General features: G+C 53.8%; 1 protein-coding gene across 7 annotated transcripts in view; it reads right to left on the minus strand.

The window, feature by feature from the left end:
• Positions 1 to 14,590, minus strand: part of Ptprf (protein tyrosine phosphatase receptor type F) — an 83,262-nt gene that overhangs the window by 27,874 nt on the left and 40,798 nt on the right. For all 7 annotated transcript variants that reach the window (XM_058570818.1, XM_058570817.1, XM_058570816.1 and 4 more), the window contains exons 7-11: positions 13,164 to 13,274; positions 3,300 to 3,569; positions 1,101 to 1,682; positions 739 to 875; positions 146 to 290 (exon numbers count right to left, since the gene is read on the minus strand). In XM_058570818.1, coding sequence (XP_058426801.1) covers positions 146 to 290; positions 739 to 875; positions 1,101 to 1,682; positions 3,300 to 3,569; positions 13,164 to 13,274 — 1,245 coding nt within the window. The remainder of the gene's footprint in view (positions 1 to 145; positions 291 to 738; positions 876 to 1,100; positions 1,683 to 3,299; positions 3,570 to 13,163; positions 13,275 to 14,590) is intronic.

The following is a 14,590-nucleotide window of genomic DNA, read 5'->3' on the forward strand; positions in this document are numbered from 1 at the left end:
CTTGGGGTCCAAACTTAAGAGCCCAGACCAGAGTTATGTGCTAGACCCATCAGAGTAGACCACCCACCTGATCAAGAGGGAAGGGTATGTGTGTTGTGTGCCCCCCAGCAAGAGGTGACAGGCAGTGGTCTCAGAAGACACTTACTGGACTGCGCTGTGCGGGCCTCTATGGTGGGGGTGAAGACGCCCACACCCACATCTGAGCGGGCAGCCAGCTGGAAGCGGTACAGCGTGTCAGGCTTCAGGTCCTCTAAAGTGTAGGAGGAGGTGGGGTCGAAGGTCACCTTGTGCTGGAAGAGCAGGGAGCACTCACTGACTGTTCTGACCTCCAAGGCCAGATGCTGCTCCCCACGCAGGCTGCAACCTGCACCCGGGGACACACTGTGGCTTCAGGACTGGCTCCACACAGGTCACGTGGACCCTACAAGAAAACATGGCTGGCCCATGCCACGAGTGCTTCACAGACATGGGCCACGTGACCCCAAGGAAACGTCTGAGCTGTGTCAAGGTCACTTGAGTCACAGAGCCTAGGAGATCCAATGGCAGACTTGAAGCACAGGGGTGGCAAAGCCTACAGAACCACACAGGCAGTGTGCGTCAAAACTCCAAGGAGAAACCCTAGAGAATATGCCCATGTGAGCCACAGAACCCAAAAAATCTTGCCTGGGTGGGCCAATTAGACTCCCTGACCAGGAGGAGCCCCCTCCACCCTGTGCCCTTCCCAGCCTTGTGGCTCACCTGCTGGCCTTCATTCTCTGCTGCCCAGAATACCAGCTCATATTTGACGATCCGCTCCTGTGGGGGCAGCAGCCATGAAAGCTGGATCCTGGTGTCCGACTCAGCCTCAGCCTGGAAGTCCGCGGGCTGTGCAGGCACTGCAACACCCCACCCCAGGCACTGTCAGCCTCACCACACCCCCAACAGCAGGGGCGCCCAGGAAAGCAAGCTTCACTCTCACACTCTTGTCCTGCATCCCAAGTGACCACATATCTATGGAATATGGCACCTTTTTTACCCACTCCCAGCGGCACAGCCTGTCACAGTCCCAGCTCACCCCACCTCTGCAGTGGGCTGTCCAGTCAGCAGACACCCCAACCTACCTCCCTGCTGCGTCTTGACCTGGATGGTGGGGCTGGGTGGGCCATCACCCACGGCAGTAAAGGCGAGCACACGCAGGCTGTAGGTGATGCCAGGCAGCAGGCTGCCCACAGTGGTGAGGAGCCCTGCATCAGTGTTGTGCTTGTGCCAGGCACTCAGGGGGCGGCGGGAGTCTGGAGTATAATAGACACGGTATCCGCGCACCAGGCCGTTCGGCTCCTCAGGTGGCTCCCACTGTACCAGCATGGTGCTGGCGCTCAGCATGCGGGCCTGCACGCGACGCGGAGGACTGGAGGGTGCCTGCTCACCCGTGCGTGCCCGCACGGCCTCACTCGGTGGCCCTCGCCCGATGCTGTTCACCGCCAACACACGAAAGGCATATTCTGAGAAAGGGCTGAGGCCACCAATGCTGTAGCGGGTGGTGGCTACACCATCCACCTCCTGGAAGGGGCCTTCTGTGCCAGTGGCACGGTACTGGATGCCGTAGTATGATACAGGCTCTGAGTTCCCAGAGTCCCAGGTCAGGGTAACACTGGTGGCAGTTGTCTCTGTGACCATAAGATCAATCGGAGGCTTCGGCAAAGCTGGGGACAAAGCAGATGACTCAGGGCTGCCTAAGGTCGTGACCCCAGGAACCAATCATAACCTTGGGCATCATCTAAGACCACCTAGTATGGACAGCATAGTATATCCCACTTCGAATAATGGCCTGAAAAGCTCACAATGACCTCTGAGGGCACCTAGTGAGGGACCATAGCTAGGCCTGTTAGTGCTCCCAGGGCTTGGGGTCATTTAGTATGTAACATGTCATGCCTGAGACTCATACTCACTGCAGTCCCACATAGGCCCCCCCAATTCACCTAACAAACAGACCCAGAGGTGATAAAGGAGACTCTGAAGTTGCCCGTGGATGAAAAGCATCCAGACCAGGTAGCAGAGCTTTGCCTCTGAGCTCACCTGCACACACCAGTGGCAAGTATGTGTGACAGGAGGAGGGCAGGGGAGATTATCCTGAGTGATGGAGCCACTAGCCCCAACAGACCCCATGCCCTAGTTTAAATATGTCCCAGGTCCACACTTTCAATGAATAGATGGTACCCACCAAGGGCCAGCATTGCCCTGGAACCACAATGCCATGCTGCTACAACCTTGCTCTCATGGAGCTTACATTCCAGTGAGAGAACTAACAAGCTGGCAGCCAACAGGCCCTGGGGGACCACAGTGAGGATCCTGATCTATATATCCTGAGAGCAATGGAAGCCACTGAAAGCTCTCTCTCTTTTTTAAAAGCAAGCGACATGGAGCTAGGGGTACAGCTTGGCAGTAAAGCACTTGCCTAGCATGCACAGGGTCCTGACTCCAAAAGAGGGAGGATAATAAGATACTGGTTTATGTCTTTAAAAAAAACACACAAGGGCTGGGGTTATGGTACCGAGGTAGAGTGCTTGCCTTGCATGTGTGAGGCACTGGGTTAGATCCTCAGCACCACATAAAAACAAATAAAATAATAAAATAAAGGTCCATCAACAACAACAACAACAACAAAAAAAAACCCCCCACAAGTTACAGAACAGAGAATGGATCAGAGAAGAAGCAAATAATAGACCAAGCAGAAATTCCCTTACATAAGTGTTATATACATGTTACATACATGTGCCTGTGCCCAATGCCCCAGGCAGAATGAATCCACTCCTTGCTGCTTAGCTACCATTTCTACAACCTTCTTGCTGGGAATGTTTGACTCCGGGGTATGTAGTGGTTATGGAGGTGGGCTATAGATTTAGACCACCACAACTGACATTCCTGTGCTGTCTGCTCCTCCTGTTTGACCCTAGGCAAATGACATAGCCTCTCTGTGCTTCAATTTTCTCACTTATAAAACTAGGATAATAAGAGCATCTCTCTCTCAGAGCAATTAAAAAACAAAGCAAAATAAAATGCTTACTAGCATGATCCTGCCACCCAGGTACTCAAGGCATGCTAGCTATTCTCATTCAGATTATAGATAACAGAAATCCCTCCTCCTTCCCAGAACCCAGAAGACCCCATGGCTAGGGCACTCAGGAAATGGTAATGCCATCTAAAGCCCTGGATGTTTCCCCAGAAGCCAGCTCATACTCACCTGTCACAGACACCAGGGTCTCCTAGAGTCCTCTGCAACAAGGCAGGGCACTAGCCACCAGAGCATCCATTACACTCACCTTTCACTGTGACCTGGGCTGTGGCTTCAATCATGCCCAGCGAGGAGATGGCCACACAGGTATAGTTGGCAGAGCGCACAACATTGCTGAGCTCCAGCACGTTGCGGCCGACAGGCATCTCATCCTCCTTGGTGAGCTCTTCGGCCCCCATCATCCACTTCACATAAGGCATGGGTGCACCCACCGCAACACAAGTCAGGTTCACACTGCCACCTGGCATCACCTCCTGGCTGCTAGGAGGGATGGAGAAACGAGGAGCCACACGGCGCACTGCGGGAGGAGGGAGAGAGGCACTCACAGGCCGGGCAGGACACGAGGGTGGATGAAAGGGCAGGGGCCCCTCATCCAGGAAGTCCCCCTTGTCAGAGCCAAGCCCACACTCAGAAACAGGAGGGGTGCCATCACTGGGCCCTGGCTCGCCATCTCCCACAGTGCATTGGGGCTAGAGGTAGCCCTGCTCTCAGGGACCGTCTGGAACACAATATCGTAATGAGAGCTCTCACAACCAAGCTCCTGTTTTACAGCCTGGGAAACCAAGGCCCAGAAAAGTCTTGTCTGCCCAAGGTCACACATAGGTTTAGCACAAGGTCCAGACCTGGCCAGGGCCATGACTCAGGCTGTCCCTCAGTGGCTGCCCCTGCTTGCTCCTGACCCACCTCCCCATGTGTCTCCAGGGGGACTGGCTGGGACACCAGTGAGAGAAATGCAGGCCCTGGGATGAGGGTCCTTGGAGCATGGCTGCGGGAGGGCAGAGGGTCAGTCTGGGAGTAACATGGCCTCCTTCTATGTAGTCACTGCCTCCACCTCCAGGCTGTGGCCCAAGAGGAAGAGAAGAGGAAGTGAATGACCACCTGCCAGGCCTTGGCTGTGCTTAAGGTACAGCCTGGGACCCAAGAAGAAGGGCTGCCTCTCAGTAGGGCTAGGCCAGGGCAAGGGGCTGGGGCGGGCCAGGGACGTGGTCCGCGGGCAGGATGGGCATGACGATGGCAGTAACATGATGAAGGTGCCAAACAGATGGCTCCCTGCGCCAGTGAACAAAGGTCTCAAGGGGGAGGGTGACTGTGCCTGGCCACCACCTCCAGCCTTGGACTCCCCTGGCCAGAAGCTGTTTTGAGCTTCTGAGTCCAGGATGCATCCTGGAACCACCCCCGAAGTCGCAAGCTTGGCAGACATTCAGAGCATGCAGAGAGAGGGAAGGCAGGCAAGACTTAGCCATGCACGGCATGCTTGGCATGCAGACAGGTCGTGCAGCTGGTGGGCAGAGGCTTGGGTGTGTCCTATGTGGGCACCCTTACACACAGGGTTGAAGAAGGCAGGCAGTGAGGCTAAGGGACTCAAGGGTACTACTTAAGAGTGCTGGTCTCTGAGGATCCTTCTGGAGATCCCAGGCATGCAGAGGACCCGGGGTACCACATCAGGAGCACCTCACCCAGCCCCAGACCACAGAATCCGATCTGAAAGCTACTACAGAGATCACCAGATCCCACCTCTGACCCCACAGGGTTCAAAACTGAAACCCAGAACCAAGATGTTCAGCAAATCACCAGGTCCTGTTAATGCTGCTGCTTAAAATATCTTTCAAATCTATTTATTTCTGTCCAAATACATGGGTAACTGCCACCACCAAATCCAAGCCACTACTCTCTCCCCTCTGGGTAACTGTAGTGGAGTCTTCACTGATCCACCTGCCATGTCATTTTCTGCCTGCCCTCAACTGGCCCTTCACAGACAGGAAAGCATGAATTGTCCACTCCCCTACCAAGTTCCTGCATGGTTCCTCAATGTTCCTCTACCAGGGGACAAGAAGATCTTGCTCGGCACCTGGTTCAACTCCTCCCATAGCCTGCCTCAATCGGGGTCCTCCAGACAGAACCACAACACCAGCAGTTCCCTGAGCAGGCCCTGATGATCAGCTCACTGGCTGAGTCTGTCTCCAGGCTCACGTGGAGTTTCTGGCTGTCTTGCAGATATCCAGAGTTCTTCCTTCTCCCAGAATCAGCAATATTATATTCCTGTTTCCGGTGCTGAGATTCAAACCCAGGGCTTCACGTGTGCTACACAAGCACTCTACCACTGAGCTCCACCCCAGCCCCACTCTCATTTTCCACAGGTGAGCCATCTCAGCTCCTATCTGTGGCACACGAAGTGTATGGCCCAGATCTGCCTAACAAGAAACAGTGTTTGGACATTTGTACAAATTGTCAGCAGACTCACTCTCTGCAAGGGTAGCTAAGCTTGGAGAGGCCAGGACCACCTTTCTCAACACACAGGAGTATTTATTGGAGAACAAAGAAGTCAGCAGCAAGAATAAAGCTAAGAGAAAGGCCTGACCAAACTGTTCATGAACACCTGGCTCCAGCCCTGTCCAACATCAAATCTACTCCATTTTTTTTTTTTTTTTTTTTTTTTAGTTTTTCAACAAGAGACTCCCTGTTCTGCTTTTGGTATAAGTTGGTTTCTGTCATCTGTTCTAATGCTGGGAGTCCACACTGATGACGACGACACCATGTTACAGACACAGTAGTTCTCAGGGCAAACAGGTGGGTCTGGGGCGTGGCTCGCAAGTGCCTCACAGCAACACACAGTCTCCTTTCAGCACGTCCTTCAACTGGCACAAGGTGAGGCCAGAAGACAGACAGAACTGTCACCAGCCTGGGGTGTAGGCACTCCCTGGGCTCCAGAGCCAGCCCCAGGGGCGGGTGCTGGAAGGTGAGGCACAGACAGGGAGGATTGTGTGCAGGCCAGGCCCAGGCCTGACAAGGAAGGGAGGGGTCCAGCCCAGAGGAGCAGCTAAGGCTGACCAGGTCTCTGTCCTCCTGGCCAGTATCTGTCCCATCTCCTCCTGCTGAGGGGCATGAAAACAGGTTTGAGGAGAAGCTACTTGAGCACTAGTGTGCGGGGAGGGTCCCATGTTGCCACGTTCTGATTATAGACAAGGGGATAGACAACACTAACACTTGAAGGGGCATGCCTACCTTTACATATGTAATAAGAGTAGGTTTTTGTTGTGAAAAGCTCACACCCTTTAGAGCCCTGGCTGACAGGCCTGAAAAGAGGCCCAGAAGGTTATGGGGAGAAGCTTCAGGATTAGCCAAGGCTGGCAAGAGGCGCCTCTAGCTGGCATGAGAGTGGGGCTTCTACAGCCTGTGCCAGGGGAGAGAGGTCATGGCTGAAAGTTCGACTCTGGTCAGTGGTAGAATCCTGAAGCCAGATTGGGTCCTTGGATACTGAAACCAAAAGCTCCAAAAAAAGAAAGTAGGGCCTTGGCCAATAAACCTTGGGCCGGAACCTAAACAGCCCGGACACTTGAATGGACTTTACCCCCAATTAGTCCCTGGAGGATGAGGTCTTCAGGCCAAATGCAGACCTTGTAAACTGGCCCTGGACATTGTGTCAATCTCCTGGGCCACTCCTTCAAAAGCCTCCAACTCCATCCACTGTCAGAAAATTGATTCCCTGAAGGAAATAACACTTCAAATGGTTTTGTTTTTATTTTCCCCCTCCTGGATGCAGGTAGTAGGAAAAACTTCAAGATGAGGGTGAGGTTGGATGTGACCCTTAGGTGATTCCTAGCACCAAGCAAGAGGCCCCTAGGAGAACCACCTCCACTCTCATAGGGGCACCAGGTTCTAGTCACATACAAGGAATCCTGGAGTGCAGTTTCCTGGAGTTCAGACATCTCATCCCACGTGTTGGGAGAGGTCAGCATGTCCACAGAGGCAAGGGTAGGGAAAAGAGGGGCAAGAGACAACCTCCTGGTATCCCAAGTGGCAACGGGGCCCTGGGTCCTAGACCTGCCCAGATAGCCACCCCCGTGCCAACAGCCAGGAGAGGCTGATGCCTCACTGCAACAACCCCACCATTCTCCTCCTGCTGTCACAAGCACAAGGCCTCCAAAGACGCAGGACTCACCCTGGACTCAGTCTATTGACAGAAGCAACAGCAGGGAAGGAAAAACTGGAGCTGGGAAAAATGCACTTAGGGTTTAATCTCAGGCTCCAACAATGCTGGTCTATTACTGTTCCCCGTGCATCCTTAGTGCTGACATTTTATAGACAATTTCCAAAACAGGGCCCTGCCATTTCTGGATTATATTTCAGATGTAACTTTTAAGTCTAATTATTTGCACTGACAACCCCCTATAATAGGGCGGTGCGGCGCCCAGAGGCATCAGCATTCAGTGGAGTGACAGCCTAATCGCAGGGGGAGGCAGCCCCGCAATCTGCATTCACTCGCGGAAATTTCTGATGAAAATAACACAACATTAAGGAGGGGATAAGGGGCAGGATCCACTGTATCAAGATAAAATAACTCTTTAATAAATAACCTTGTGGCTGCCGCAGAGCAGTAATTAAATGCTGGCGCACCCGGCACACAGTTTTAAGTAAAGCTGGAAAAATGTAAGATGCAATTATCAGCACCAAACAAATTACCAGCCCGGCAAATCCCCCCAGAATATTTAGAAACTCATTTCTCCTTCCCATTAAATATTTGTGTCTATGCTTATTTTTGGTGGGACCACAGGGTGGGGAGTGGGATGGGGGAAGAGAAGGGATAAAGGACCCAGAGAGTGGGTGAAGGGGTGTGGGGGCCAGAGTGGCTGCAGGCTGGGCTGTCTGTCGACAATTGTTTTCTGAACGCCCTGGCAGATCCGCATGGTCAGCGAAATGGTGTAACCGAAATGCCCCAGAGCTCGGGAGTGCATATGGATGGATGCTTAGGGCTGATATCTGAGCCCAGGCTGCAGTCCTCCTCTTGACTGGCTCCCTCTCCCTCACCGAGGAAACTCAAGCCACAGAGCATGGTGCAGGGGGGACAGGTGACCTAGGTCTGCTCTCTGGGGCTCACTCAGCCTGTCCTATGTTTCTGCCCTGAATCCCCAAAGCCCAGTGAACAGGAGAGACTCCACCGACCCTGTAAGACCACGTGACACGTGAATGACTGCCAGCCCAGCACTGGCTCAAAGGGTGGAGCTGAAACTGAGCCCCAAAGGAACTGCTCTGGAAAGAGCTTGGGTTGTCTGCAGAAGGCCCTTCCCAACATGAGGCCAACTTGGGGGCCATTTCTAGACTCCCACATGGCCTTGCTAAGTTGTAGTTGACTGCTCAGTCACTTTAGGTGTAAGCAACTTGGGTCTGAACATCCAGTACCAAGGGCTAAGGACCATTAGCTGGACTAACTACATTCCACCCTCAGACAGACAGGGTGCCAGGAGGCTTGGGTGGAGGGCATGACCTTAAAATCGATCTGGCTGGAGAGAAGAAAGACGACAATGAAGAAGACTTCCTCAGTGAGCCAAGATGATGCCACTTGCCCTGTTCCATGGACACCTAGCTAGCTCCCCGAGGCAGAGATGTGCTGGCCTCTGCTTCAGACTAGCCAGTCCTGGTCTACCTCACTGAGCCTTGGTAAGGGCTTTGGGGTCCTCAAGGGCAAGGCAGACATTATGGGACTTTTGTTTGGTGCTGCAAGATCTCCAAGGGACAGCCCATTCTGTCTACCAGTAGTTCTGGCTTTGCACAGGCAAACGTGGCCTGTATACAAGTGAGGAGGTTGTAGAAAGTCTCACCACCCCCAGTACATGTCAAACACTACAGCCTTTACAGCTTCCTCTAAACACAGCATCCCCACAACCACCTGGAAGATAGTTGGCCTGGCTCAAGTGCAAAGATGGCATAGTTTCATGCCATGCGCCATGCCTGCTCTACCACTCCAGCAGAGGAGCCCACTAAGGGAACATGCAGACACATGGTGCATCAGGAACTCAAGCAGCAGAAACATGCAGGGCCGGGGACCTACCCACCCATCCCTGGTCCTGCCTGCCTGCCGACCCAATGACAAGCAGGGCCGACTGGCGGGCAGGCACAGCTGGAGTGAGTCTGAGGGAGCTGACCAAGCCCGCTGGTCCCAACTGACGGGAATATCCCGTCGACGGGCGAACTGTAGATGGATAAGAAGTGAAAAGGACCAACCTTCTCGCTGATCTGAGAGATGAGAGTTTGGGTTGATGGCAGAGTGCGATGAGGATGAGGAGGGAATAAAAAAAAGACAAGGAGAAACACAGAGAGAGTAAAAACAGGCCAACCTTCATCTGCCCACACAGCACGGAGACGAGACAAGACTCCTGTGCCCCCTCGCACACACACACGTGCACACAGGTGCACACGGACCACGCCGCTCACAAAAGACTCAGGACTCATGGAGGACATGGTGGACAGGGCTGGGGCCCAATGGCAGGTGCCAGGGACACCAAAGGCAGAACCAGGAGGGGTGGAAATGGAGCATGGGCCAGTCCCCATGCTTCGCACACCCCAAGGCTCAGACAGACCCGGTGAACTGGGCTCTGGGGTCAGGGCCCACCCAGCCCACAAACCCACCAAGGCATATGAGCCACTAGAACCCCGCCGCCTTGAGAAAGCCTCATGCTGCACCCCACCAGTGTGAGGAGCACATCTGGGCGCCTGTGGGGAGGAAGGTCAGGAGGTATCAGCTCCAGTCCATTTCAGACAGCTGCAGCCCAGCAGCCAGGTCCCTGCAGAGAATGGGAAATTTGTTGGACGTGGTGTAGGTAGGCCAGGCTTTGTGGAGGGTGGGGTCCCACTCTGGCCCTGGCAGCTGTGCGCCTGAGAGCTGGAAGAAAGAGACACTGTGGATGGAAGGAGAGAATGAGTCACTCAAGGAGGGAGTCAGATGGTGACGGAGAAAGAGGCTGGTTCACCCAGCGTGCCTGGGCCTGCAAGACTGTGGGTGGAACTGCGGCCAACTGTGAACAAAGTCAGATGTAACTGTGTAAGGCACCCCACCCGCCACCCCCCGCCGCCCAGCGCCTCCTCACGGCAGCAGGGCAACTGGCTCTCAGGTGCTTCCTACAGGCCTGCTGGAATGCTGGGAGTTTTAAACGTCCTGTCCCATCCAGTGTAGCAGCCACAAGATCTCAGAGAGGCAGTAGGAGCCCTGAGAGTTTGGGGAACAGAGGAGGAATATGAGACAGACATTAAAGCCAAGTCTGAGGAAGAGACAAGGCCCAGGGCTCAATGGATGCAGAGGAGCGGAGAGTCAGAGTTGATGGAGACAATGTAAGCATGAGACTGTTGATCCAGAACAGGGGGGCTCAACTGGGGCAATTCTCCTCAGGTTACACTTGGTGATGTCTGGCAAGAGTTTTGGTTATCCAGGTTGATTTGACTACTGGTATTTAGCTGGCCACGAATGCTCCTAAATATCTAACTATGTACGGTACCAAGAATTATCCTCAACCATGAATTATCCAGTCCAAAATGTCAATAGTGCTGAGGTTGAGGAACCTTGCAGCTAGAGTCCACACCCACCTAGACAGAGAGGCTCATGCCTAGACAGAGTTGAAGCCCAGAGGTGGCCTTGCCCTCTGGAGGGTAACACGAGTCTGCAATGGAAAGAAGCCTGGAAGACTGTGCTGGGGGACAGGTGGGGCACAGGCCAGAGGCAGGCTAGCACTGAGAGGGGTTCTGCCATGGCTGCCTGCCCACAACTAGGGTTTAGAATATAGAACTGGGGGCCAACACAATACAGGCTTGTCCCAGAGGAGCTGGGGTGAAAGGCAAGGGGGCTTTGCCAGGAACAAGAGGAGAGGGTCTTAGGGAGCAAGACTTTTCAAGTATGCAGAAGACTTATCAGAAAGGTGTAACCTGTCCTGGGCCCACAGCACAGGTTACGCTCGGCAAAGGAGGGCAGGTGTAGGTTAGCTGGGGCCTTGATATGAGGTAGACCCTGGGAAGAGAGGATTTGGAGTTGTCCTTATATTTAATTAGGGCCCATGGGGCATGGGGAACAGCAGAAGCAAGGTTGGCTGTTTTAGCATCCCTGGAAAAATAAGCTGAAACTAAAGGAACCCCCACATTCCCTGGCAAAAAAGTCTTGGGAATGGAGCCAGGAAGGTGAATTTAAGAACACCTGGTGGGGGGTATAGGCCATGGCAGGATCCAGTCAGTCCTGCCTGAACCCACCACATGTGGACAGCAGGGGCACTGTAAACAGGGATGCTCCAAGGAGTCACTCAGGGCCTGAGCTGCCCGCTTAGCCCATCTCCAAGGAGAACCACTGTCTCACTTCCAGGGTGGAGACCAGGATGACAGTGAGTCAGACAGTGACTTCCCAACTAAAAGGACAAGAAGAGTCCATCCTTCTCTAGTCTGAGCCTTCTGCTTCAGTAGTGCCTCTGCAGTTCTATTCCCAAAAATGTGTCCACAGGGCCACACTGCACAGCTTGCTTATTGTTTACGGTGGCTCTTCTGGGCCTCTCCTCTGCCTCACATAGCCACATGCAGACAGGGCTTTCCTTGTTAAGGCCTGGGACCTCTGAAATCCCAGCCCTACTACAGTCTTTAGGAAAAGCACACAGTTGAGAGCACACACATTCATGATATGGTGGAGTGGGAGGAGACTGGGCACTGAGAAGGGTCTTTCCAGCTGCTAATCTCTTAGAGGGATCAGCATGGGGTGAAAGCTCCATTCCTCTCAGCCATTTGAGAGGTTCTTGGGCTCCTGATCCTGAAGACAGGCACAAGGTCAGCTCAATTGAGCCTTGCTGAGCTGAGACACCTAACAACGAGCAGGGAGATGGCAACCTCCCATCCTAACTCCCATGAAGCATCTTCACTTGTCTCCGGAGCACAATTTGCCTATCACAAACAGCTCTTAACACAGCTTGACTGGTCACCAAATAGGCAGGCAGCATGTGGCCTTTCCATAACTACCCTCTGCCCTGATATATAGCAGACCCTTAATAAGTACTTGTTAGCTGATGGACTAATTCTCTCTGGCCTCTCTGAATTCACCAAAGTCTGATCAAATGGCCCCAAAGAATAGCATAGGCCAACTGTCATCACCCCTGCCCCATGCACTGGGGAGGGGAAAGGGGACAGTCAGATGGCCTCTAAGATGGCACCGAGCATTTGCTCTCACTGAGGCGATGTTGCCTCACTTTCCTTTACAAGCCCCCTGAGAAGAGACGGTTTAACTTCTAGTGACATCCCACTGTGCAAGAGGGCTAAGTAAGGGACAGTGGTGGGTAGGAAGGCCTTCTAGGGGTCCTTCCGGGGCACCAGTCACACAAGACCTAGTGTGTTCTCAAGAAGGGGAAAGATAGTTGGCTTTGGTTGCCTCTAGGCTGTGAGCATATCAGAGAACTCACACCCCAAAACAAGTCTCCAGCTCCCCTCTTTCAAGTACCTAGACTTTGAAGAACACACAATTCACTCAATCCCAATAAGGAACACGCAAACACACTAGGTGCTCACCCAAAGCAATGTACCTGCAGGCACTCACAGCTGCCTTAGTCTGACCCCCTACACAAAGGGTCTGGCTGATGATACAGAATAGCAGCCTCCTCCAGGAAGACCCCAAGGGTCAGGCTCACCTGGTCCATTTGAAGACTGATTGCCTCAAAATCCAGAGTGGTCCAAGAGCCCACCCTGCTAGAGTAGGCAGGAGGACAGACTGGAGAAAAGCCAGGCCAGGTGTGCACACGCAAATTGCACTGGCCTGCACATACACGGTCCACACACAATACACACACCAAGAAGTCCACTTGGAATGCTCCAGACTCCCATAGGGCTCTGGGCCCACGCAGCAAGGACCTACAAGAAATACAAATGCTCCCAAGAGGGGCTGCTTCCTCAAAGGCCTGCAGGGAAGGAAGGCAAGTTGTGGCAGACACTATGAGCCTACCCAATGGGAGCTGCTGCCACTGCCGCTAAAAGAGAAGGAAAGGAGAGTCTGGGCCCATGGTAGTCCCTTGAGTGTCTGCACCAAGGGCTCCAGGCGGCATGTCTGGCAGGTGCAGCTCAGCTCCATGGTGATAGAGGCCAGGCACTGCCAAGTTCTTACCTCGCACATACAGGTTTGCAGGGGCCGAGTAGCGTGTGCCTGCTGAGTTGGTTGCCACACACTCGTACTTGCCTTGGTCTGACTCTTCGCTGCTCTCAATCTGCAAGGCACCTGTAGGAACACAAATAGAGTGGTCAGCCATGGCCAAGTTGAATGTGACCTGGAACATGAGGTCTTGACAGCGTCTGTGGTTTGTGTCGACCAGATGTTGCAGCTCTCCTGGGCCACACCTTTTGGCACCTGTACTGCTTCCAGGAAACTCTCCCTGAAAAGCCAGTTAACCTCCAGGCTACAACCAAGGATTGTGCTTTGGAGCACAATCCCACCCACTCTGCGGGCCAAACTCTGCTCCAGCAGGGGATGCACCCTATTCCCAATTCCACTAGGTGTCCATCACACTCCTGCCAGTCCTGGAGCCTGTTACCAGTGATCACGCCTTTAGTGCTTCTGAACACAAGGCCTGCCGGCAACTTGGAGCCAGGTGCAAGAGTGGCCTGTAGACCTGCCCACCTGGGATTCCTAAGCATGCAATGCCCTCATCAGGTAAGAACCTGAGGCTCTGGTGCCCACCAGGAAGGAAAGGGCTTGCCTGAGGGGCCTGCTGTCCAACAGCCTTTGCTCTGGCCCCCACCCTCCCCTCCCACTTCACCCCATGCTGCTGGCCCCACCCATTCCGGCTCCTTTCCTCAGCCTGGTCCTGCTAAAGTGCTTCGACCCACCACGGCTCCTGCATAATTCAGGAGGCTAATGGAGGCTGCAGCTCCCACTCTGGCCAGCACCCTGAGGGGCTGCTCTGGCCACAGACGGACAGACAGGAGCCAGGACTGTGGGGGGTGGGGGGCAGGGAGCGCAGCTGGAAAAAACCTTCCCAGAGGATGGAGGGAACTGGGGCTTCGGGCCAGTCCTGGCTGGTCCAGGTAGGGGAGTCAAGGTAGAGGGCCAGAATAGGGGTGAAACCACTTGCCTTGGCCAGCTCCCAGCCCTAGTAACCAACACTTTAAAAAAACTATGAGAATACTTTGGGCAAGCTATTGGTGACAGTAAAACCCATGGGGCACAGAAGCAACATGCCCCTCCCTGGAACAGTCCAACAGACAATTACACCCACACAGGACAGTCCAACGGATAGTTAATAATCCCCACAGGACACAGTCTGACAGAAAACCACCTCCTGCACAGAACAACCCGAATGACCCTAATAGTCCCCACCCCCACCCCAGAACCTGGGGTGACTGATGATCACACCTACACAGGACAAACAGAAGTTGCTAGGCCCCACATAACTGGACTGAATAGGAGCCACAGGAAGAGTTCCAAGCCATGTTCTCACAGCCCAGGCCCAAGGGGAGCACCACAGTGGGTGCAAGCTATAGCCCCTTTATGACCAGGCATCCCTCTTTCATCTACACCCTGGGCAGCAAGAGGGG

This window comes from Marmota monax, unplaced genomic scaffold (genome assembly GCF_021218885.2).
Source record: "Marmota monax isolate L192 unplaced genomic scaffold, Marmota_monax_Labrador192_F-V1.1 WCK01_AAM20220418_F8-fsc00008, whole genome shotgun sequence".
Taxonomy (NCBI): Eukaryota; Metazoa; Chordata; class Mammalia; order Rodentia; family Sciuridae; genus Marmota; species Marmota monax.